At 40.0% G+C, this 27,349-nt stretch overlaps 1 protein-coding gene across 3 annotated transcripts in view; it reads right to left on the reverse strand.

Annotated features, from left to right (window-relative positions):
- Positions 1 to 27,349, reverse strand: part of CD2AP (CD2 associated protein) — an 87,493-nt gene that overhangs the window by 39,800 nt on the left and 20,344 nt on the right. For 2 of the 3 annotated variants that reach the window (XM_074820180.1, XM_074820179.1), the window contains exons 2-4: positions 23,639 to 23,799; positions 4,604 to 4,757; positions 772 to 872 (exon numbers count right to left, since the gene is read on the reverse strand). In XM_074820180.1, coding sequence (XP_074676281.1) covers positions 772 to 872; positions 4,604 to 4,757; positions 23,639 to 23,799 — 416 coding nt within the window. Of the gene's footprint in view, positions 1 to 771; positions 873 to 4,603; positions 4,758 to 23,638; positions 23,800 to 24,497; positions 24,711 to 27,349 lie in introns of all 3 variants that reach the window. The other variant, XM_074820181.1, reaches the window with a different exon arrangement.

A 27,349-nucleotide genomic window follows, 5' to 3' on the forward strand; every position in this document is an offset into this window, starting at 1 on the left:
TCTTTTCCACAGGTTCCCTGACAGATTTCACTCTTAAAAGAGACACTCTTCCCACATATTCAAGCCTCCCCCAACACAAGTTTCTATTGAAGGGAATAGATACCAAAGAAGCCCATAGGTAGGAAAAGGTAAGAAACCCCCACTCAAATACATCAGACCATTGCCAAAGTCTGAATATCAAGACATATCTTTAACTGTATTTCTTACCCATTGGGAAAGGAAGCCAATAGAAATAATAACATGTTGTCGAGTGTATTTGTATGCTCCGTATTTTTGTGCAAGTAAGTTGACGTATATTGTACAACACATACAGGCTTCTGTGTTGAATACTGTTATAATTAGTTCAAAGCTTCAAGGAGTTTGCAAGAAAGCATGGACCCAGAAAATCAGGTCAAATATCATTTTTCACCTAAACCAAGTTAGACTATGTCAACTTAAGACAACTGGTCAAACAGTTTTAGCATAAGCAGCCTAAAAACAAGGATCACAGACAGGGCCAAAGAACTGTTAAAAGTCTTTCAAAAAAAGGAATCTGTGTAACAGATCATAATTTACTGCTGCAATGATCAAATACTTCCCCTAAATATCTAGCATTCATTGATTTACGATTAGATCCTGAGACAAAGAACTCCTAAACCATTAGCTTTAGCTTCAAAACCACTACTTCCCATGCTATTTTTCCAACATCCTTGTAATTCAAGTAATAGGCCAAAAAAACAATTTGACTTTTCATCACATAAAAGAGACGATCAGCTCTGTAAAACAGCTTACCTCTTCACTGATGTCGATCACATCCCCCAGCTTGAGTTCCAGCTCATCCTCATTCTGCGGGACGTATTCGAAGAGCACTTTGCACTGCCGCTTCTTGGACCCTGATTCAAGGGAAATGGCAAAAGTAAGAACGTTTGCAAAGGAAAACTAGTTTTTCCTACACTCAGCTCCTGAGGATCAAATCTGACCATAAGACCCATGAACGATGCCAAAAAGCTACATAGCTTTTGCTGCTGGTTTTCCAGTTCGCTTGTGTCACTTCAGGCTAGCAAGCTGTATCTTAGAGCCTGAAAACCATTGAGCTTCACAGACAGCTGATTACAAACAAATAAACACTACACTACCAATTACCGACAGGCTATAAAAAACAGGTTGACACAAGCAAGTCAGATAAATCCCCACTACAGTGATTTTTCATGCTATTTCTTGACCAAAATCTGCAGGAATGACAACCGCTGCCAGTTGCAGTGTTAGCACCTGCTTGAAAGAAAATGGGCAAGTTTGAGCCTTCGGTCTGTAAGCAATCCTGAAAGAAGTAACACATGTTTTGTTCTGCGCAACACTGAAGTGCTGATAGCCTTTCTGACCTCTAAGACCTTGCTAACTACAAGTCTGAGGTAATGCTAACGTTTTCTCAGCTCATATTTCAAAATCCAAACTCATTTTTATCTGTGAATGCAAAAAACCCTTCCTTTTCTCAGTGACAGTATGGAGTTCAGAGATTAAACCTAAACTTCAATTAGCAGTGTTTGACAAAGGCAAAATTAAAATAAACTACAGTCTTTAGATGTTTGTTACATATCATTAAAGCTTTGCAGGCATTAAAAAGACAGAATGACATCCCGAGAGGAGAGAGCATTGAAGTGGCTTCCAACAACCCCTCCAAGCCAGAGGGGTGTGAACCTACAATTGCCCAATTTCTCTGCACGTATCCTGGAGTGATGCTACTGCTGAACCCAGAGAGTTTAGGTATCTCTCTTTCAAACAAGAGGCCATGACTTCAGACCTTTTCCACAAGAGAGCAGCTGGCACACTTTCAAAGGCAACTGCCATCCTGAGCTGACCCACACATGCTCCCTATCCTCCACAAAAACAATTTGCCACAGTTTAAGTGAAAATATGCTTGAAAAAGCAAAAGCTTGAAGTGATAAAGCTTAAGATAGTAGGAGCTGCATAATTTCCATACTCTCTTATACTTTGCTCTCCTTCCATACTCAATTAACAATTAGCAATTAAGATTAGCTGGGTGAAAGCATTTCAAAACACAGATACTGCCTCCAAGATTGATCCTTGTCTTATTACAGCAGCATTTGAGTCCAAAGTCAGACATTTAGAAGACAGCCACACCCAGCATCCTCAGTCCAAAACACACCAAGCATCTGAGCAATATTCAACATCCAAAATTTCTGAGAGAGTGCTCACCAAATCAAGAATTTTCTACATGTTGTTATATGGTCTGTGCTCTAAAGAGCTTAAAAGGGGCAGGAAACAAATAAACCAGAAGTATGAAGCTCTGTGGGTTATTTCTAATAACATGTAATTGCCCACACAATAAACCCTTCTTTTAACTCCACTGAAACTCGTACATCAGCCAAGACGGATTGTTAGGTTAACAGTAATTGCAATAAACGGTTCACTGGCCTTTACTACCTCCTACAGCGCTTTCAGGGCTCCTCCTTTGTACGAGATTAATTGATAACAAAAAAAGGCAAATTAAAAAGTCATTGCCATTTAGTATAAATCTGATCTGAGCATTCCTTTTCATATTGTAATTCTATCTAAATGGGGAAGTGGGGGAGAAAGCAAACCCACAGATGCATTTCACATCCAGAACTCTCTCTCACCTGAGGTCTGTTTCCAGTAATACTCAGCTTAGGAAGTACTTCCTTCCAGTTCTGAATATCCCTAGATTAACCCAGGAAGCTAACCAATCCGCTCCAAAAACTTCACATGGTGCTGCAGGACTGCTGGGCTGGCAGCCTCCAGGCAATTCTGTCCTTTTCCAAAACAACTTGTCTGGCTTCAGGTTTTATTTGTTTTGTACAGGGTAAACCAAATTTAGCCCTTTGTTGCTGTAATTTAGCACACCACCTGTATTTTCTTCTTCCTGAATAAGGACAGCCATCTAACTGACAGGAATACTGCCTGCAGCCTACTACCCACGTGATATAAAATACCTGCATTCAGCAAGAGCTGCACATGAGAACAACACAAGGGACTTCCCAGGTAGACACAACCTACCTCACTACACATTGGAAACTTGCTATTAAAGCAGCTTAACTTTGTTTTTAACGTTGTAAACCTCATTTTACCAGTAAGAATCAGGAACAGAAAGACAACCAGGCACTGGAAACCTTTTGAAAGAAGTGTGTGATTGCCCAGGCACAGAGTAAACAGGATCTGCACGAGCTGTTTAAACAGTCTTCCAGAAGAGGGAAGAACAAGTAAAATAGAAACACAGAGATTGCCAGTGTGCCAAGTAAATAGTTGCGTGCTTAAAGGAAGGTGCTTGAACACCATTTTCTTCTAGGAGGATGAGAGTAGCCAGAGCACTCCAAAGTTTGAGACCAAGTTGCACCTATTACTCTTGGCCACAATCACACATGCAGCCACCAGCATGAGGACAAGTGATGCTAAATATGGGATCGTTCCAGGGTTAGGGAGACCAGAATGAGCAGCCGACACCTGAATTGGTATCAGATCATGTTCACAGGATCAAAGAATCCTAAAATATCTCGAGTTGGAAGGACTAACAAGGATCATGTTGATTCCCTTTCAGAGCCTGGTTGCATTAGCTTAGGAACAGCATTAATCTCTCAGGCTGGATTTTCAAAAGCCCGATGCTGCAAACATCTAACAGGCACATATGTATTGTTGCCAATATGCATATACAGATCAGATTCACTAAAAAGTGATTTTGAAGGTCACATCTTTATTGCCTAGAAGAAGGTTTCAACAAATTTGTACATCTGGTGGTCCCATTTCAGGACTTCAAAAGACAACTAGTGGCTCTTCTCCTTTTATGGGCAAAAACTCAAAGCAGAAACAATAAGTTCTGAATTCTTTCTTTTAAAAAAAAGCAAGCTTAAATCATAAACGCTTGAAATCCCTTATAAGAGAAGCCAGAGTAATTCAGAGCAATGTCTCATAAGATTGAGGTGTCCAAACACAAATCACAAGTCAGTTTTCTGGATGCAGGGAGTGTTAAGTTTTCTGTTCTAAGTTTCAGTCACCTTGATTTAAATACTGGCATTAAAATACAGAAACCACAGATATGGAGGCACCAAGTCTGTGCTCCTGTCCATCCTGGGGGTTGCAGTTACTATCAAAGGAAGACCACTACTTGTCTTAGACACCACCAACTCCACCTTATTTCACACTAGAAGCAAGCCTACCAAACAAAAGGAGCCTGAACTACAGAGTGTTTCCTTGTAACAAAGCCCTAAATTAGCAGCAAAATGTTTATGCTTAAAAGAAATAACCACAGGAAGATTTTTTTATCATCATGAACAGGCCTGCACTTCTCATGCAGGTACCTGATAATACAGGCAGAGCTCACATGAAGTAACAGAGCATCTCTGTGCAACCTGGAAAGGGTCTAAATCCTGTTCCCAGGAAAATTCAACGCTATTGCTGCTGTTAAGAACTACATATAAGCTTTCTGCCCATGCATCCAGGAGCAGAATTTGGCTTAGAATCAAAGTTCTTCCTCCTATGTCTCTAGTTTTCCATACAACCTTAAAACTAAGGCAGACATTAAATAATTCATGTTTATTTAAAAAAATGCACGTCAGCAGCTTACATAATTGAAAGAATTGGAAAGACTACATACTCTTCTTGAAGCTTTTGGATGGGGGATGAGGCTGAAATCCTCCTGCTGGAAGCCCATAGCTGCTTATACGCTGCACAAGACTGGCTACATTGCCAGATTTCTCCCTCCTGACTGGTACAGCATCATCCTTGGGCTCTACATCCTTCTTAACTTCCTGAAACAAGAGATTTAAAAGACTGAGAGGCCATTTAAATCACCCAAGAGGTCAGTGTTTCAAGACAGGTGCTCCATATAGACCAACAGATTTCAGGTACTTACCATTTGGTGTGTAATGATGTATTATACTCAAAATTCATGGCATCCTGCAACTAAACACACTAAAGGCCTTAGAAAACTTTACCCTTTCATACAATCATGTCAGTAAACAGGTAAGCTGAGAAAGTTCAGAAACGAGGGCAATATTTTAGCCATCTACTCCGACCCTAAGAAAAGTAGCTTTGAGCCCAAGAAATCCCATGTTACAACTAAGTCACAGCTCATATTTGAAAACATTTTTAAAAATATTAATATTACTTCAATGACAGACCCAAAAGGTAGGGCACTAAATAAAGTATTTCATTATATAAAACTGTATTAGGTGATCATCTCTGCCTCAAAGCTCAAAGCTTGTTTACAGACAAGATGCAATCACACTGCTGAAAGACACAAGTGGAAAAGAGATACAAGAAATAGAGTGGGAGGAAGCATGAGGAAAGGTGTAGAAGGAAAGTAACACAGACATAATTTTTCTAATAATTGTCTCCCACCTTCCTGTCTTCCTAAATTAAGGTGTTAGGATTGGAATTGAATGTGCCAAGACTAAGAAATCAATAAACAAGGAAGCATCAGTTCTTAACAGAAAAGGCCACACACATACGCAGCAGTTACTCTACTGCATCAGCTCATTAAATGAGATTCCACTGGAGAAGAGATACTCTGAAAGAAGGAAATCATCCCTTTGCACAAGAAGAAACCCATTAAGTCAGATGAATGATCCATCTAGTGCAGAACACAGCTCCCAGCAGCCACAATCCCAGGCACTCTTTAGAGAGCTAGCCTGCAACCCAGATCCTCCCACATTCCCAGAGCACCCATAAGGGTTTCATTAGGGAGATACATCCCTTCCTCTCTCCCTTTCACATCTGCTGATGAAGCTGTCTAATCCCTTTCTGCACCCATGGTCCTGTCTGCCTCCACAGCTTCCATGGGGACAGACACAGACAGTCACTCTCTGCTACATAAAGAAGCTCCTCTCTCTCACTTGCTTTAAGCTGACACCTCACTGGTCCCAGTGTGTGCTCCCCACCACTGCATTTAGTTTATCACTACCTCCACAGCTGTGTAAACCTTGATCATATCACCCCTTCGCTTTATCCTCTCAACTGAAGAGCCTGTCAGCCCCCATCTCACCAGGCAGCTGTCCATCCACTTAAACATCTACCCACCCGTCCCCATCCTGGTCTCAGTAGACCTGATGACACCTGGCATCCTGCTGGTGTTTTGGGCTGTCACTGCACCCAGAGCTGAGCAGTTCAGAGAACTGAAAACAGCACTACCAGATATTCATGAGCTGATGCTCAACTCTCAACTGGCAGTTCCATGTAGGCATAGTATGGATTAACTATTCTTATACACACGTTGTGGTTTAACACCAGCCAGCAACTAAGCACCACACAGCCACTCACTCACTCCCCACGCTGGGATGGAAGGAAGAGTAAAAGATAAGAAAACTCGTGTGTTGAGAGAAAGACAGTTTAATAGGTAAAGCAAAAGCCACGCACGCAAGCAGAGCATACAAGGAATTCATTCACCACTTTCCATCTGCAGGCAGATGCTCAGTCACCTCCATCTCACATAATGGTTACTTGGGAAGACAAACACCATCACTCCAAACATCCCCCTGCTTTATATGCTGATCATGACATCATATGGTATGGGATATCCCTTTGTTTCAGTTGGGGTCAGCTGTCCCAGCTGTGTCCCCTCCCAACACCTTGTGCACCTCCAGCCTCCTCCCTGGTGGGGTGGGGTGAGAAGCAGAAAAGGCGTTGACTCTGTGTAAGCACTGCTCAGCAGTAACTAAAACATCCCTGTATTATCAACACTGTTTTCAGCACACATCCAAAACACAGCCCCGTACCAGCTGCTATGAAGAAAATTAATTTTGTCCCAGGCAAAACCAGCACAACACATTACTTGTTGTGCAATTACCTTCAAGGTCATTTGCCACACTTTGTGTCTGCCCAGCTCCTTGCCATCAGTGTGGCATCATACTACATAAGAGTTTTATAGCACTCACAAAATGGAAGTGTTGGCTGTTAAATGCCCTCTCCAGATGACCAGAGATGCTGAACAAAGCCAGTACCACAACCAGCTCCTGGGGGATCCCACTGCCGACTCTCCTCTATCCTGTCTTTTGCTTCTTATTGTTTAAGCAACTTCATAAAAGAATTTCCTTCAGTCTCAGAGCAACTTCATTTCTTCAATAACTTGATAGAAAACTTTATAATAAAGACTTTCTGAAAACCCAACTGAATTTCATGTGCCTGTGAGCTTAGCCAGACCCTCAAAGCCTGTCAGCTTTCCCACCACCACAGCATTGCAATGTCTCAAGGAAAGCAAACACCCAGAAATACTTTGCCGCTTTTCATGATCGACTTCAGAACAATTATTGCACCCACCATCAGTAGCCACTGGTTAACAACTCCACTAGTTATTGCAGCTGTAGCTGCAATAAAATATTTAATAATATTCAAAAACAATATTGACAATGCACATATATACACTTACTAATGTTGTGTGAACTGTTAAGCATGAGCTTTAGAGACAACAAAACCCATGCAATGATGAAATGTCAAAAATTAAAAAAACATATTCACCAGTCTGGAACATTAAAACCCAGGCTACTTACTGCAGCTGTCCTGCTGGAAAACTCAGCAGGTCTGGAAATCCAGTGATGCTTTCAAACATACTACAAACCTCAAGTTAAACAGTCCAAAGCAACTTCCTGTTACCCAAAAGAGCAGAGCAAGTAGAATAAGGAAGACTACAGATAGCCCAATTTTTCCTCCCACTCATCTACAGTACATAAAGAGGCTTTCCAGAAAACAGGTGAGCAGCTCCTGCTGTTACTCTCCTTCACCCACAGGGACTTCTTGCCCTGGAGATCTTAGCTCAGCTGAGAGCCTATCTTCCAAGTCAAAAAAACCCCCCATATTCCAGAATAGCACAGCATCATGTCTACCTCCCATCTGAGACATTTCACATTTCAAAGACTCTGTCATTCTCAGTCTTACAGTTGTTTTTTGGTCAGTTACTTGCACGTCTGATAAACCATAAGGAATTAAATTTGGCTATAGCTGAGAAGTTTGCCACCTCCAAAACACCTTTCTAGCTGCCTTACTGACAAGGCTGTTCTGCTCAACAAAACTTGCCTAGAGTCGTTCTGTCTCTGGATTTTTAAAATTATAAATCTTTTGCTATACAGACTCCAAAAGCTTCCAGCTGCTCCAGGAACTAACACTTCCCTAGTTAACTGGTTTCTCAGTTGTAACACTCTCCAGTGAGGAGTAAATTCCAGGTTCTTTCCCCAGGTCTGCACTTCGCATGAGACTTCAGAAGCAGTCGCTTCAATAACTTTGTAAAAAAGCATAGAGATGCAAAAGGGAAATGGCAAAGACATACACAGACAGTCTGGTCAAAAATATGACCTCTTTCTTCTTTTATTTATTAGAAGAAAACAAAACAAAACACACCCACACACCACTTCGAAATACTAGAACATGCTGTAAGGTAAGCATCACCTTTATCAATAACTTGAAGTAAACATACAATACATTCTTAAATCCAGCAGTAGTATCAAAGGCAACAAAGTCATTGATAGGTTACAAACAACAGGAAACAATTTGAGATAAAAGACCACAGACCCAAAAATGAAAGGAGGAATGCTTGGGCAACTTTCTTGCTTGGCTTGAGTCAGTAATTAAAGTGGTAACAGCAGGTACTCAAAGATAACAGGTACTCAAAGGCTAACACAAGACTAGCAATGACAAATGTAACAGAAAATATAGTGGGATTAGATTAAAAAATAAGATTTAATTAATCCTGTGAGGAACAGTTATATGAAGAAAATCTTGCAAACAGATTCAAAGGCTGAAGGTTTAAGGATTTCATTAGCAGAAACCAGAAAGAACAATCGGATGCTGGGAGAGACTGGTACCACCAGACCTTCCTAATACAGCCAAGATATGAAGTTGAATACTTCAAATATGCAGTTACAAGAAACCTTCCTAATGTAAGATATATGAAAGGAAAGAGGATGCAAGGAAAAGATCAAGATGCCCATGTGAAAAAAACAGGAGCAGAGAGCTGCAAATAATCAGAAAAGATATGCAATAAATACACACAGGTAAAGAACCAGTGCCAGCCACACCTGAATCAGAATGGATAGTGACATTTTACTTCATGTATCAAAGCATGCTGTGACCATAGCATCCAGTGAAGCTGCTTTGCAACAAGGGGAGGAAAAATAACCACACAAGAGTCCACCGCTACAGCAACCAGCGATAAACCCAGTTTTGACAAAGAACTACAGAAGAAGGGGTCAGTTAGCAGTGCATCCATAAGCCAACTGCTTTCTCCATATTTAATCTACTAACCTTTAGAACATCCTTGTAAAGTATGGACTTATTTTTTTCTTCTTCTTCTTGTTAAAGAGGAACTGCAGCATTAATTATTCTTCCTCAGGGCATTAAAAACCACATTAAAACCAAACCAAGTTAAAGGAAATTCAGGAATCCCTGGTGTCCACATGCACATGCAGTCCACTACACCACAAACCTGTGTTTTACATCAGTCTTCTAATAGTAGGAAACTGCTCTAAGATTCATTTTCAAAAGCACACGTCAGGATCCTCTGAGTTACACACCCATCACCACTGCCAGCAATTTCATCCTGAGCATCATTGTTATGACTCTCTGACCTTTTGGACATGTTAAGATTTTACAAAGGAAGTAATTTCTAAACAAGACATGTATCTCTGAAAACTGACACTAATCGATGCAAAGATTAATAGATACCCCATTAATAACGTTAATAAGAAATTACAATTAATGTTAGATGTTAATAAGAGCCTGCAATTCTTAGATCTCTGCCCAAGCAGCTGGGTTGAATTTTGGTGGTTGAAAAATGACACTGCCCACAAGTCTCATCTCCCAAGTACCACTACAACCAACCTGAACATGCCCAAGACTCCTATTCATTGGCTTCACAACAAGTAAGGCATTTTTCTTTCTTTGTTTTTGTTGTTTAAGTCAGCCTCCTATATCCAAACTAACAGAGAGTGTCTGTGCTATGACAATACCAAGAAAAATCCTCCAGGACACTTCAGATTGTTGAGAGATGAGGCCACCACCAGCTGCCAGCCAGCAAAAGCAAAATGAAAATCTGACATTAACTGCAGCTGGAAATTTTAATATTTTTATTATGCCAGTCTGCTGCAGTTCAAGGCTTGTCAGCGTTTCCATTAGCAACACAGACTTTATGCATTTGTGACTTGGCAGTAGAAGGTCAATACAGACTGTCTCTTGGCGTAAGACACACAACTGGGAAGTAACCACCCACTCTTTCTGTTGCAAACTACGGCACTAGTCATAACGGTTTGAAGTTTTCATAATTCCCACTAAACACGTATTTCACAACACTTAGAAAATTTGTCAAAAATGCATATAATATCTAGCTTCAGAGCAAAAAAAGACTGGGGTGATCTTAAGAGGCCATTGTTTTAATTGCACCTGTCAGTTTAACAATTCCTCAGGGAAGTGTATGTATGTATATATAAAAATCTCAAAATCATTTAGGTACAGCAACATGTGACAAGAATTACTCTTCTTTATACCCAGACCAAAATCTAACACATCTAAATTCATCTATAGCCTCATGATATCCATTAAAATAAACCATTAAGGTGGTCCTGACCTACTTTTTAAGCAAGAAAGCAGTCTTCCCACCATCAGCCGCCTGCCCACGCATCACTCTAGTGGGGACAGCAGGATCCTCCCCGCTCCCCTTGCCAGAAGCAAAGAGCACTAAAATCAGCAGAGCACTGGAGATAGAGAAAGCAGATCAGATTGTCTGAAAGGACATGCGGAATAGATTGTTATAAATATGAAGTCCATTCCTGAGTTACAGGTCACAGAAGTTCATTATCCAGCAAACCTAAATCCTTAGCTAGATTCTTCAAGCATAAATATTAGGACTTTAGCTGCCGCTTTCCTTCTATATATGTCATTATACCATGAACAATCATCTTTAGACTTTTTACATTATTTCCACTGTAAACCATGAAACATCAGCATGTACAAAATGCACAATGCACAGCTTGTGTATTTCTGTTATTGGCTGAGTACATTTTAAATCAAGGTATCAAGCGGCAAAAAATGGTCTCAATCTCTGAAGAGGATGAGATGAAGAATACACAACAGTAAATGTCTGAGCCTCTACTTATCTCACCTCTTTTCTTCCCCTTTTCTCATCTCTCTTCTTCCTCAGCAGAACAACAATAAAGAACCCATGGACTGGCAAATTAACTTTATGATTCATATTTTACTGGGCAGAAAATAAGGAAGTCAGAATTGGACCTGTCGCTTATTTTAGGGGAGAAGGTGGAATTGGGACCTTGTGATAAAACATCTCTTCCCCTCACAGCCTGCAAAACCCTATCACTGAAAAATAACACACATGTGTGACTGTATGAATACATATGAAAATCTGTACAGCTGCATACAAATGAGATTGTCAGCCATAATCTGTTCAAGTGCAATGAAACGCCATGGCTTCTAGAACACAAAAATCTTCACATAAATAATTTAAGCACCTGTTACCTCTCCATTTGCCATCTTAGTTACAGCAACAGAGAGGCAGGCACACGGCAGCTTTAACACCTCCAGTGTCTTAAATCTAAGATATCAAATGTCCTTTCACTTTGTCACTGTCTCCTCCTTGAATAGAAAACATGTTTTCTCATCCTCAATGCTGTCACCTACAGAGGTAAAGTATTTAATAAAGACAAAGAAGGAAAGATGAGTAATTTGCAGCTATTCCTATGTGCCCCATTCCTTTGCCACACCTGCCGTGAACTAACAGGACAGATGAAGACAATTTATGAACCAAACTAGCCGAGAAGCTCCTGAGCTCTCTCCCTGGAGCATTCAGGAGGTCAGAGCTCCCAAGAGACGACCTCAGCTAGGAGAGGTCACAAGCTGCCCCTGACTCCCCAGAGGATTAAAGGTTATTCTTGAAATTAGACACAAATCATTTTAAAGATGAAAGTAGTTAACATCTGCAGAATGGACAAACTTGATAACCTTTGGTTTGCAAGACAAATTACCTCCTGGGCACAGGTTCCTGACCTCCTGTGTCACAGGTTTTGTTGGGGTTTTTTTTGGCCTAATTTATGGCTGAAGTAGGAACTGTTTAACAGTAAATTGCTGGGTTTATTTTTTAAGTGCTGACCCATGATCAGGCTGAACCAACAGTAAGGCAGCACCACTCCTCATCTTTGCCCCTTCCAAAACTGAAATTGCCTCATATTCTGATTTCTGTACACCCCAGTCAAGGGCATTTCTGTTCAAGACTAAGTTTAGAAAAAAGTTTCCAGCTGACATGAATCCCCAGCAGTTTTCACAGGAGCTACAACACATTGTGCTATGGGATCGACTGTTCCTGTAGTTCCTCAACACAGCACACCACTCGCTCAAAGGCCATTATCGGCTGAGCATGGCTTTGGAAATTCCCTTAAGTGTTTCTTATGAGAGTTTTATGCAGAGCTATCCATTTACATTTAAAGTTTTTGCATGCTTCAAACACAGGAGTACAGAAAGTAAGGATGCAAAGTCCTGGTAGATAAAACTTCTCTGCCATCAAACAATGTCAGAAGAAATCTGTGGACTCTCTGTTCATGACAGTTTCATAAATGGTTGAAGAAATATTTTCCAAAAGTTAAATTATTAATATTTATGCCTGCTGCAGATTCAAATCACAATTTCTAACTTTTATTTTTGGGGGGAAAAATATAATTAGCTACAAAAGTGACTCAAGCCAGGCTCACACTTCTCCAGTTTGCAGACAGAACTCCAGCGTTTCCTTCTATTAAATCACACCCACATCACATCACTCAGCATGGAGTTTAACACATGTAAAAATATTAGTAACTTGTTATAATCTATGCTAAATATAGATCATAACATACCACCTCCCTGTTAGGAAAAAAGGCACCATCAACCAGGCAAGGTATCACTTCTTTCTCACAATACAGAACACGTGGAATAAGCAGGATCTCTGGGAAGCATAAAACAATTACCGAGTCATTTTAGACTTACAGATTAAAACTGGAGCCACTGAATAAATGTAATATTTGAAGGTGAAGAGCAGGCAAACAACTGGACTTCACTAAATATGGAAAACTCCTCTCTACAGGGGGAATGTAGAAGCAGGCTTGGAATTCCAGATCTTGATACAGATGATTATTATTACTATACCTACATATATTTTACTTTTTATACATATATATATAAAAAACACATTAATTTTTATTGTTGAGAACTGGATACCTATAGAGCTTGTGCCAAACAAGTGTCAAAACAGATTCTGAAATGAGGTCTTGTTAATATTTGCAAATTACAAGACCTAAAAACATGCAATGTCTTATTCTGATATGTTTATCTGATAACGTAATTCTGATAATGTTAAAAAGACTCCTTCTATCTGCTTTCAACAAGGACCAAAGCCCAGATGAAAAGCACAGCAGTCAGATCACCAGGCCTACCAACAGAGAGCAAAGAATCCTAAATTAACAGGAGTAACTAAAAGAAGCACAGATGTTTACATACATGTATGCCAACCATTTAATGAAGAAAAACAGTCTTAAAATACGTCTAAAAATACCACCTTAATAATAATTTATGGTGCTGCCACATTCACAGCCAGATAAAAACATCTTAAAGTGTTAATTGCATTTCTTTCCTATTCTACTTGCTTATACATACGAAAATTTAATTATATTTCCTGTAATTATTTTATAGGCTAACAGTTAATGTCCTGTCAAGCACCAGCCACAAAATAGCGCTTTAGATCAATGAAACCAAGAATCGCACATGGCAGAGGGCAAGCCATAGATCCTGCTCCTGCACCACATGGTGTTTTATCAAGCTTCCCTGACAAGGGAAGGCAGGAAGACACAGTTCTTTCCTTTCTCCCAGTTAAGTGCCTCTGTTGCTGGTCCAGAGAAACGTGTGATCCATCAACCGCTACAGGTCCACTTTGATGTTTAACTCTGAACATTGCTTGCTCCTTCTCACCATCATCCTGGCTTCCTGCATCTGCTGTTATAGTCGGTTTTCTTCTTTCCTGCCTCCCTTTTCCAGGGCACCCATCTCTTTCCATTCCCTGTAAAACCTCCAGCACTTTACTTGTGGCCACCTCTGCACAAAGGTTAAAGGAAGTTAAAAACATTGCCACATCTACATCCCATCACAACTCTTGCCTAAGACACAGAATTAAATGCTGAAGAGATTTGCCAAATAAGGACTAAAAATATAAATCACAAAATCACAGTGGAGATTAAGAGGTTTAAAGATTAAGTTTTATGAAAGATTCACACATTAATATTTTTAACTGAAAATGCGTCTTTGCTTTCTGCTCCTGTTTTGTAAGCATCTAGGCGACAGAGCAACTGCCCATTGCCATCAGTTTATAACAGTTTGAAAGCTTATTACATCAAGTCCAAAACTAATGAACTCATGTATAAACCAAAATAATATTTTTAGGAAGTCAAAAGTATCCCAAGATCTTGTTAAGCCTAGAAAACATTTACCACATCCAAGTTTGAGATCAGCTTGTAATATTACATAGAACCCAGTGTTCAAGGAAAGAAAACATACGTTCAAAAATAAATTTAATACTGAAAACACTACAGTAGAGGAGAGCTAACTTCTTCCCTCCAAAACGATGACCTATCCAAAAAAAATTTACAAGCAGTGAAAATGGTACAAGATGACAGACCAGATGAGCTAGCCTCATGAAAGTTTAAGTTTCAAGTTCACAAGTAGACTACTTCATTCAACCTCATAAAAGAATCAAAAGAACAGATTTAATATTAACTGTGTTGGGTGTACACGCATGTTGATTTATTAGACATATTGCCAAAGTACTAAAAATACAGTGCTGGAATGGACACCCAGATCCTCCCAAGATGTAAGAAACATTACATATTACAGTACCTGTATAATACCAAGAAGGTCAGTTATTACATATGCTAATTCCAGAGTACATATTTATGGCCGCATTTTAGACTTCTGTATACAGTGAAGGTCTAAACTTAAAAGTTTTCTGCACACGTCCAGTCCATTATTACTGACCAAGACGCTGACAACGCTTTGTGGAGTTTACTCAACAACGGTTGTAAATGCCATCTGATGGAACACACCCTGTTAGCGGGCTTCCAGCCAGAGAATGGTTACCTTTCTGCGGTGCTTGGAGAGGAAATTATAAAAGTATGCACAAATCAAGTGTACAAACTAAATAAGGAAGGGCAAAAGAGCAGACTACGTTTCATGTGGTTAAAAACTACCTGTATATACCTGTTGCCCCTTCCAGACTAGGTTGTGCAACAAACCATTACACACAAACCAGGCAGCACTATGAGTATGCAGGCGTGTGCAGTTACAACAGAGTAACATCATAAGACAATATGCCATTTAGAAAAGCAAGAGGCACATGTACACCCAAGAAGCATGGATAATTCAAATCAGAGAGAATAATTAGCATATTAAACAGGATTCACACAAGTAATTAATCACGTTTTATCCTGTTGTCCTTTGGAAGAGTACATCAAGTTCCCTTCCGTACCAGTACTGCCACTGAGGCAAAATTTAGGAGCTCTTTCCTTTTCTTCCATGCTCTTGGCAACACAGTATTTTAAAATATGGAATATATAAATATGTTTTAAAATGCTAAATATTAAAAGAAGCGCCAGTGTTTTCTTCATTCTGTGTTCACATTCAGCCATAGAAGAGTTCATGATGCTACAGATTTTTACACTTACAGTGAGACAACAGTTTTCAAATGCAAACTGAAACCTTGACAGGTGATATTTTTTTTTTAACACACAGGTGCTCATCTAGAACAGGAAAGGGACCACATTTCACCAAATTTTCTGCACTTAAATAGTTAACTTTTGAGGAAAGCATCTGTAACATTTCAGATCTAACAGTCCATCAAGATAAGTAACTCATAGCCACATAACTTTATGCCCTCTCTTTCTAATCAACATACCTATACTGCCCTGGAATATGCAATAATTCACACATCCTCAAGCAACAGGGGTGAGGCAATAAAATCCCAGTGTGGAGACAGTGACAATACAAAAAGACAACCTGGCACTCAGGTGCCCACAAGTGGCTGTGCTAGCATAGCTGTGACAGCAACAGCAGCTCTGCAGTGCAAAGTCTCGGACCATCTGCAAACTCAAACCAACCTCAAGACTTTCCTTTTCCCCTCTTCATGCCAGATACAGTCAGTTTACAGAGAACTCACAAGACTGGGACCCAACTGGTATAAACCCAAGCAGTCAATCCAGTGATTTGACTGTAGAAGTCACAGGAGTAAGGATAATCCATGATGAACTGAATCCCAGCAAATATTCTTACATATGACTATGTGCCTATATATCAGTACCATTGGCTATATCTGCCAATGTTTTCAGCTGTTGGGTTTGGGTTTTTTTTTTTTAGTATTATTTTTAGAAACAATGGTTCCATCATACCCAAGCCATTTATCCCGACATTCTGGTTAGAAGAAAGCCGTTTCCTTGTTTATTCAGGCCAAAACAGCCAGCTAGTAGAGACCTGTCTCTCACCCCACAAGCACAGGAATCACTATCACCATTCTCATAAATCCCAGACACGTGCCAATGGATGGGATTAGCAGGAGTAGCTCAGGCAAACACACATGACACCCCATGATAACACACGCTCCAGAGCCACTATTTTCTCCAAGAGCCAGAAGAAAGTTCAGCAGAACAATGCACAGCACCATCGTATCAGCAACAGGTCTTAAAGCACCAGCCTGAACACTCAGATTCACTCCTTGCCAGGAGACGAAGAGCCACCTTACACCCATCAGTTCTCTCATACTCTCAGCACTGAAACCAAAATTACTTAATATGGCTTTCAATCTTGCATGTTATCTTTGTTTCTGAAAAACAAGAACTGCCAGCTTTGAAGGAAGCATCACCTTCTTATGGGCAGGGCTGCCTACGTCTCCCTGAGAAGCTAATGACACCTCTGAGCTCCTCAGTCTCACCTCCCTACACAACCCACTGCGATAATTTCCTCAAAACAACAATAAAGCAAAGGAGAAAGCTGTATAAACTGAAGTATCATTTGACCAATAGGATTGATAAATTACTGCACATCACGTAATTTTCTCCAAGCCTTACCTGGATGCAAAGAATTCGGACAGAACACCCAGCAGAGGAGCAAACCCCAAAATTCTAGAAATAGGTAAGTCTTTTATTCCATTCTATAAAGACATCCCAATTACTCCAAACTAGATGCACATGGCTCATCCTATATACATTGTTTAAAAGCTTACAGTTATTTATCTGGGGTTTTTTTGTAAATAATGTTAATTACACTATTTAATTGTGCCTAGGTTAGAAATAAGAACAACTCAGAAGCGAGTGACACAGCCACCTGCCACCACTCCCAAATCCACAATTAATGTTTAAAGTTCTGGGCAAGGTCGATTTCCTATTTTTGAAAAGAAATTACCAAAGATGCTATGCTTGAAGGAGTTTTCAGACAAAACTTCTCTCATCGGTTCACAGCATGCTCAGAGCTTAACAGCATCCTGAGAGCAAGAACATAGGAAGGAGGCAGCAAAGACACAGCTTTAAGAAGGCAGGCCAGCTGTGCTAATACTCTAAAGTTTTGGTCTAGGGTGGCTTTTAAGGAAAGCAAAGGGGCTTGGGTTTTATTTACATGGACAAACACACAGACACATAGAGCAGGAAGCTGAACAAGAAAATAACCACTAAAACCAAATCACTCCTAAAAGAAATTCTTCATGCAAACACCGTAGTTGTCTGCAGTTCCTGAGCGTCTCTATATACTACAGAAAAGTAGATAAGCTAAACCAAGCTCAAATAACTTCATTACACAAGCAACTCTAAGGCCAAGAATTTACATTATATATTAAATTAAATCTAAAAATTAAATTGCAGTCACAACTTTTAAATTTGTGCTGCTGTTCACTTTCATTACCCTGAAACACAGTCTGTTTACAGTATTTGATGTTAAGAACATATGGAAAATAAAGCAAGCTTACCACTTCCAAGGACATATTTGCTCGAACACACCCAGTGTTGCAGCTTTTTTTATTTAAGGGGAGGAAAAAAAATGTCACAGCGAGCAAAGTTCATGTGTTAACCTGAAAAGGATCCAGGCTCGGCGCTAAGCTAAGCAGGAGTGGCTGCACACACCTGCGCAGGCAAAAAGTTCTCTCTGAAGCAGCTTTATCGTAGATGTGTCCTCCGCTGAGCGGGCGGCTGAAGCGGTGCATTATCTCAAACACGCTTGTAGAAGTGTCCAGCTTGCTCACCAGAAGGCCCCTGAAACCTACCAGCAAACTTTCTACCTTAACTGATGAAAGCTACAAATTAATCTAGCCAATGCTCCTCCCTCATTCTGGTTACTGCCTTGAGCTTATGATCGAACTGGTTTTACTACTATGAAAAGCCGTATTACTCACAATATAGCTAGTTACAAAACTAAGATACCAATAAATGAAATTAAAAACCCTCTCAGCTATATACGGACAAAAAAACTTCAGAAGGATGAACAACAAATCATCACTTCCAGATTATCAACACAACAGTTGGCTGGCGAGTGAATAGAGCTACTAAAAATAAACAAACAACAAAATACAAACCATCAAAAAACCCAACCCAAAACCAGAAAGCCTTCTACATCCCACACCTTAACATCTCCAAAAACCTCACACATTCAACCTAACAGCATTACTGCACTGCTCTAACCCATACAGGAGATGAACGTCTGTGTGCACATTTCACACTGTGATGAGTTTTAGAAAGGAAAAGCCACTCTCAAAGAAAACAATAAAAGTCTGCTAGGTTTCCACTGCTAATTCCTTTCAGGAATTTATGAAGTTGTTTATTTTAAATTGCCCATACAAGAAGAAGAAGAAAAATGGCAATAAAAATGTCAGGAACAAGAACTCTAATTCAAGTATTTCAACCCCACTAAAAGTGTAATAGGCATACAGATCAAACTGGAATTTCAAATCCGGTTTTATTAATAAAATTGGAAATCTATGTACTCCAAAATCCAACACTGCAATACAGGCAGAAAAATCTTTTAAAAGGCCTACTACTGAAAAGTGAATTCAAGGAAATTAGCTTCACAAGTGGGCAGTGCAATTGCTTGTACTACTTTTTTTTTCTCCCACCCTCTGTGTTTTCAACTATACAGTCACAGCAAGCTTCACCACCACCCCAAGCTCTGATTTCAGGACTCCTTTGGATATCCCACGGCCTGACTTCCCTCCCAACCTTTACAATACCTCCTGCTGCATCCATCCAATGCAGTGACACTGTCACACTAGTATCTGAGAACGTCTGGAGGCTTGATGGGATTCCCCTTAACTGAGTCTACTGGTTCTATTTTAATGCAAAACAACATAAATGGAAGTCAGCACCAAGCACTGCACCTTTTGGGACAGACCATCTCAGACTGCTGGTTAACCTGTCAAGTGACAAGCTCGCAGAGAATGCCCAGGTCTCAGCTGGCACTAGGAACCAGGCACCACCAAAGCCCTGATCCTTCTTCAAGATCTCACCATCAATGGTTTGGGTAGAAGCCAAAAAAAACCCAACCAAGAAGTTACCAGCAGGTGTTATAAAGTACCAAGCATCAGCATCACATCAGTATCCACAGGAAGCTTCCATATACTCCCTTCTGCATACAAGTATTTCAAAGTCATATTATGTTTAGCTCACCTACTTGTCTATACAACAAATTAATCCATTTGAAAACACATCAGTTTCGTTTGCTGCACTTATGACAGCAAAGACCCAATTGCTACTACTACATGAAACAAATCCACTACCACTACATAAAACTATTTTGCAATATTTAGAAGACTTGAGGAAAAAAAAAAAGGAAGACATAATCAAAAAGCTATTTCCCGCATGACTTTAGCATTGGTCATACTTCAAAATAGAAAAGATGCATTTGTCAAAGCATGCAAAAGCCAAAGTGTGAGGAGTGGTGTAAAATGACAGTAAATCCTATGTATTAGCAGAGCCCAGGAGGAGGGAACAGAAGGGGACTGATCCCCTTTAATGATGATGATACAGTCCAAATCTGGGGCATCCAGGTGGCATGCAGCCACAACCCCCGTTAACATTTTGGTTGTCCTTCAAACAGGCAAGAAGCAGCCGCATGCTGCCTGGTAGCCAAGGACAGTTTGCAGCTGCCACCAAGGCAATGAGCTCTCTTCCTGACCTTGAAAAGGATGAATAAGAGACTAACAAAATGAGCAAAAAAATCAAACTATCTGGAATTAGCGCCTCCCCCCCAATTCTCCTGCAGTTGTCTGATGAAAATCAAGAACTTCTTTAAAAGAACTCATTTATCTTCTCTAAAAACATCTAACATTGGAAAAAGAAAACATGTCCATCTTACCCAGTTTAATCTGTCATATATTTATTATGTTTTTAAATATTTTATAGGTGAAGAGGCTAGGCAAATCTAATCAATAACACATGCACCTTCAGCTTCAAATGCTAATCTTTTTCAGGTCAGCACAGATTATAATTTACCATTGAAATTCTGCATGGAGAGGTTATACCATGGCCTCAGTTGAATACTTAACAAACCAGCATATATATCACAAAAAAACTCCAAATTTATCCATATAATAAGGTCAGGCCAGATCCCCACCTAATGAATGAAATTACTCTCATAACAGGAGAATAAAAAGATCCTTTCAGAAAGGAATAAATATTCAAGTACAGTCAGTCCCAGAATTTTGCATCCAAATGTGTAAAATTTGGTGCAATCCTTGGTCCTGTTCACATCAATTTGCTCTCTCTGGTCACATTTCTACTGACCTAACCTGGGAGATCCATCCCATGTACCCGAGGTCTCCCCAGTCCTCCCAGCTGCTGCGTCCTTCCAGCTGCTTCCTCCTCACTGCATCTTTCAGACCTTCAGCCTCCCTTCCCTTTTGTGTGGGTCACGTCAAGTTAGCAATATTTGTTCCTCTTTAGCATCCTTCTTGTCATTATCCCTCCCAATCAACTTGCTACACTTCTCTACTCTCACCCCTAGAGCCCCTTGCAGGAGCTGTAGGGAGGTTCCTGCTTAAAGCAGTATGACACCCCTTCCCATGGAAAGCTCAGAGGACACAGAGGACACCACCACCAGGTGATGGTGAGCTGCTGGGCAAGGCAGCAAACAAGTAAATCCATTCCTCAAGGGACCTTCCTTGTTCACAAGACCAAAGTACAACCCTGCTTTACCTTGTTTCTACCTCCCTCCTGAAGTTCACCCACAACTTGTGGGCGTTAACATTGCAGCAGGCCAAGCTGGAGCATTTGAATTTAGTTGTTGAGGCTTGGCATTTGCAGCAGTCTGGTCATAGTGGCGTTTCATAGATCCTGCACTATCAACAACCTAATGCTAAGCAGCAAATGAGAACAGTTGGGGGGGGGGGGGGGGAAGGCACGAACACCTCCCTTTTCTGCAACAGCTTTCCCAGAAGTAAGTCTCTCAAGCTATCACTACCAGTACATCAACTTTTAAGAAGAAACTAACTGGCCACGAAGAAAACCATAACTTTCACTTCCCTAACAACTAATGCTTTCCCATCATCTCATCACTGCACAACAGTCTTCCAGCCTATGTATAACATCTTAAAGTTCCCAAGATCAGCCTCCTAACTGCACTCAACTCCAGCACCAAGAAGGCAAGTTACCCCCTGTTGCCATGAAACCAAAGAGATCATTTTCTTCTACACAACTTCCTTCCACTTCTCCAAATACCTATGCCTTCTAGAAAACCAACTGTCCCCTGTAATTCAGGATATCTGACCATGCCACGCACATACTGAACAACTGTATAGCTAAAAATACCTGAAGCTGAAAAGCACAGAGATTTTTCAGGATGCAAATAATTTAAAAATACGTTTATAAAAGCCACAGCTACAGAAGGGCAAGAAAACACCCAACAAGTTTAGTATTTAACACGGAAACAAGCCACATCTGATCCCTCTTCGCTGTTCGGTAGAAAGATGGTCTTGATGACACAAGAACCAGAGAAGAGCCATGTCTGATGCTTTCTTCCTATACGGCACTTGAGTGCTAATTCAGTACATCATCAACGGAGTAATTATCAACATATCACAGTAGAATTACTATTTATACAGGACTCAAAACGGATTTTGAACTAAACTACAAGCAACTTAAAAATATTAGACAAGTGAAAGGCAAAAGTACAAAACTTTTCCTTGGTAAAGGACCCTCTGAGAACAACTGGATTATTCCCATCAGTTTTAAAAGGTATATACTTAAATCCTCCTGCAGTAAGTCAAAAATGAGTAATTTTGCTTCTTCAGTAAGATGAACAAAATAATTGTCAAATTTGATGTAAGCAAGTGTAAAGAAGTGTTTATAGCACTGGACAGGTTTCCCCTTAGGTTTAACAATATGAAAATATCGCAGTAAGATACATCAGGTAATTCTGTTTTGGAAAGAATTCATTTCACTTCAAAAGAGACAAGAATATCTAAATTCTCTTTGATTATACTTTACAGAAGTTACACTGACGAATCCTTGGAAGTTAGTGAAAAGCTTAAAAAGCATCAAGCAGCAAAGCATAACATCTCCGTAACACGTAGTTTAGATGAGAAACTATCTGCAGCTCAGCAGACTCTGAATTTCAGAAGTTATATGTGGAATAGCACACCTAGCTGCTTTGCAGACTTTTTTGTAACTAATAAATAGGTCAATACTCAAGATAACATTTAGAAAATTTGCAGGGAAGAGTTAAAATGTGGAAGGTGCAAGCAAGATCTTCAATTAAAGTTAGGCCACAAACACAGAATAAATATAAAAGTTTAAATAAAAGTTTAGAGAAGCAATATCTCACAGCAGAAGACAACTACCACAAGTCAGTCTCACAGCACTAAGAGAGAAAGAGATCCCAGAGAGGAAGATTGCATTTGGAAGGATGATGACTAAGCCAAAGACACGACAGTGCTGCAGCCCAGCGGAGCACTCACCTCACACCCTTCCTGTTTCAGATATTTGCTGCTGACAGATGGGGAGCCCGGTCAGGAAACCAAACAAACCGAAAGCCAACCTTATTTCACAGTTACCTTTTAGCTGGACATGTTCCCTGCCCTGTCCTTTTGCACGGTCACGAGAAAGGCAGTGCCAGCAGCAGGGAGCACAGGGTAGGGCAGAATCTCTCCTTCAAACAAAGTAGCTTGGTCCAGGCTGAAGCACCCACACAACCACAGCCTGAGGATGTAGTTTTTCATTATAGCTGAGCTGACTGAGCTGTGACCCCACTTTCCTAACTCTCTCATGACTTGATGTCTTTTGTAGGGCTAGGTTTGGGGATTTTTTTGTGTTGGTTTTTTTTTTTTTTTAATCAGTTCATCTCACTAAAGCAGGTAACCACAACTACAAACAACTTAGTGCACTGCAACAGTGGGAAGGAGACAGAACATACAGTACAAGGGTATAGACCAAAAGAAATACTAAAGTGATTAAGAACAGACAGCAGAACTTATTTCAAACAAGAAAGGCCTTCAAAAGCACACTAAAAAAATGTAATCATCTAATAGGTCTTCCAGTTAAAAAAAAAAATCATCTTGTTACAAAGAGAACTGATGTGTATTCTAATCATTTCCATAGTAACTAGCCTGCAGTACAATCACAGTAAAACCAAGTCAGTGCAGAAAACTCACCTTCACAAAATTGTCAGGGAACATGCCCCTTTTGCCATTTAGCTCCCCTTCTAACCATCCTTCTTCTTCCAGTTTTTTCACATTCCTGATGATTTCCCCAACTCTGATCGTTAACTCATCATCATGCACTGCATCATAGTCATATTCCACAATATAGTCCACTAAAAAGGAAAAAACAAAACAACCACAGTGAATGCAACTCAAACGTGGAAATGCAACGTGAAAGCCATGCATGTACAGAGAGGCAGACCTAGCGACAAATGCTAAGAACAAGCATTTCCCTTACAGCAACACTTATTTATGAATTGTAGCATTCCCAACAATTTTGGAAAGGGGAAAAACTGGACAGTCACCTATTAAATTTAGGAATATGACATTGGGTCATATTTTGTTGATGGTGGGTAGGTTTCTGTGCATGTCTGGTGGAATGGATTGCTGGCAGTGGTTTTTCCCCCCTGCCCCACCAAGTCCCAGCCCAAGATTTAGCAATTATGAATCACTGCCCAGAGGGCAAGTGTTTGTTACTCAATGCATATTTAGGGCCAAGGAGGGAGAAGGGTTCAAGCTGTACATGTATGGTACGTACACGCAATGCTTTGTTAATTCTCATACTTGCATCTACTATTATATCTGAAAAAAACTGATTGCTGCACACACAATATTTTTCCAGATTTGATTCAAGAAATATAATACAGCCAGAAGGTGTACAACTGACAATATCATACAACTTAAATTGCACAGACATGTAAGAGGCACCCTCCTTCAGATTCATCTGGTTTTGCAAGAAGAATAAGCAAGTGAGCTTTAATTTTGATATAATTAAGTTTACTCAGAGGAGCATAGCAATGTATTTACATACTTGTCCATCTGTTGCACAAGATCCATGAGAGTTGCTTACTGACAGCTTAAGGCTTGTTTGGCAATAAAGGCTCATTTGTTCATCAAGAAATTCTGTTTATGCCAGAAATTTCCACAAATCTGCAACAATCAAATAATCTTCCCTCTCAGTCAAATCCAGTCAGGATACCCAGGCACTACCAAAGGTAACGCTGTTCTGAAACCTGCCTCTCCTCTGCAGATCACAACAAACACGCACAAAGATAAGAGCACAATAGGGTTAAAAGACAGCAATCTTGAATGGCTGTAAAAGCTTTTCCTAGGCTTCTCTTTATTCTATCAGTGCATAACAATATCCAACAATTAATTCACAAATTAAGAAGTCAAATGGGAGAAAGTATTATTTCCTGGTATTGAACTTACAGCTCCAATAAATCACTGTATAATTCTGTTCTGTGGCCAGTTTTGATCAAAAGCGCTGCTGCGCTTACACTGCAATGTAGTCTTTATTCCTCTGCTGCTTATAGATGAAGTTAGAAAACCCTTGGTAAAAACAAGAACTATATGATGGTGACATGAAGACAAGCAAAGCTAGAATGATCTGTCTGGCAAACTATTTCCTGAATACACCCACTAACAAAGGAACCAGTCAAATACAAACATTAAGACTTAGTTTTGCTTTTTGTCCTTTAAGAAATAAAATTTTTCTTCATTATGAACAGAAGTCATCACTAAAGTTATCTGCTTGTGATACACAGTCTGGAACTCCTAACATACGCTTTTTGTACTGTATACATTTATTTTTGACAAATGTATTCTCTAAGCTTGCTTCAAAGCATCATATTTGCCCATTACTGCCTGCAGCAAGCATAGTAGTTTTGTCTTGTTTCTGCACTGAATTGTCTTTTGAGTGGCTGACATAAAATATTGCCCAACAGATAGGAAATTCTGGCAGCCACAGATCATAAAGACAACTGCCATTCATCACCTACAGTCGGGAAATAAAAGTGTCATCTTCCAACCAACTCAACCCAACAAATCCATAAAAATGTAAAAAATATCCGTATTTCTCTCATGATAAATTCTGGTTTTAAGCACATTAGCAAGTATAATATTTCAATATACACACTATAGGACAGCTTCACGAAGCTAAACATGGAAAATGGATCAGAGGGCAGTGTCAGTCATGCTAAATGCTTACAGCATTGCAGACTATGACTCGAACTGCCAAACACCTGGTCCTTTTTCCACAGTAGTAGTAGGTAATCATACCCACACTGTGTCAACATGAACTAATTATTCTGAAAGCTTCCTTATTTCCTTGGGGGAACATTTCTACATTTGTGCTTGAAATGCACCACATGTTCATTTTTGTCACATTTCCAGCTGTAAAACGTGGACTCAGTCATACCAACAGCCGAAGAAGGATCTCAAGACCTTCCCAGTCATCACCCATGTGTCTCCATGTTCCAAAGACAAACAGCAGTAAATGAGTATCAGCTTTTTATGTTCAAAATTTAGGTGCTGAATTCCCTCTTTTGTCAGTGATACTCAATACCACCCTCACTCTCATGGATACGTATACAAAACAGACCTAAACTCTGTTGTCTCACCTGTAAAGTGGGTGGGGTCATGGGGAATGTCAAGATAATTTCATCCCATACATTTCTTTCATATCATGACACAGAAACAGCAAGAAGCTACACATCTCACTACTACAGGGTCCTCAACAGGAATACTTACTAGTTTTGCTTTTCAGTATTAGCAAGTAGCACTAGATGAACCGTCCAGGTAATTCAGACTGCAGTGTGATGGGCAAGAAACCATTCTATTGCCAAAACAGTCCAGAATAAGTAAGCCTCTGAAAGGTCTTCAAGTATAACATTTACCCAAGCAAAAACAGTGTACAGTGGTGACAGAAAAAGTTTTTAAGGAATCACAACTCCTTATAACAACAATTATTAGGAATCAGTCAGTCTACAGATTATACTTCTGAATGCTTGAAGCAGTACTGAATTCTTCTGAATTACACTTCTAAATGCTTCAAGTTCTCATTTAAAAGCTTCACTCAAGAACAGATGTGGTACTCAAATCAGTCAGCAATAAGTTGGGCTGCAGTAATACAAGCTGGTCAAAACTTTTGAAAACCAGAGCGTCTCAACTGGTAGAAGGTGCAGCAGAACACCTCAGCAACTACCAAAACCACCTCTTACCTCCCCTCTACTTTTTACACAGCTTTCTCCATTTCAAACTCAACTCAAATTAACTATCTGTAGTTTAAAAGTTCGTAAATGACGAAGTCTTGGATGAAAAATAGTCTTTTCAAGCTTGAGCTCAAACACTGTGAGGTTAACCATGCTTTTCTTGCACATCCAGCAGGACCAAAGCTGACCCGATAAGGAAACAACATCCTCCTGAGTTTTCACAGACAGCATAGGGCATCACAAACCACCTCCTACACTGTGTGCAAAGATGATCTCTTTATCCTAGATCTCTAATAAATAAATGGCAATCTTGTTTTGGCAAGAATTCAAATATAAACATACGACATCACTTGGCACATGCTTCCAACCAAGGAAAGAGGGAAGGAAACAAAAAAATGACAAGCCAAATCACAGTCAGGTTGATTAGGGTATTACAGAAAATAAATTATAACAGACTGTAAAAACTGACAAAACAGATTTAGAAACAGAGGACTATGTTCAGTGCTGTGGTAGCAGTCAAGAGGCTGGAAGCTCTGTTCAATGAAGCATCATAGGCAGCTGAGCCTGTGACACACAAGAGCACCAGAGTGGTGATAGTGGGAATCAGCAAATATGTATGAAGAGGAAATCATGCCTGAGCAACCCAACAGCCTTCCACAATGAAATGACT

This window comes from Strix aluco, chromosome 3, assembly GCF_031877795.1.
Source record: "Strix aluco isolate bStrAlu1 chromosome 3, bStrAlu1.hap1, whole genome shotgun sequence".
Classification (NCBI taxonomy): Eukaryota; Metazoa; Chordata; class Aves; order Strigiformes; family Strigidae; genus Strix; species Strix aluco.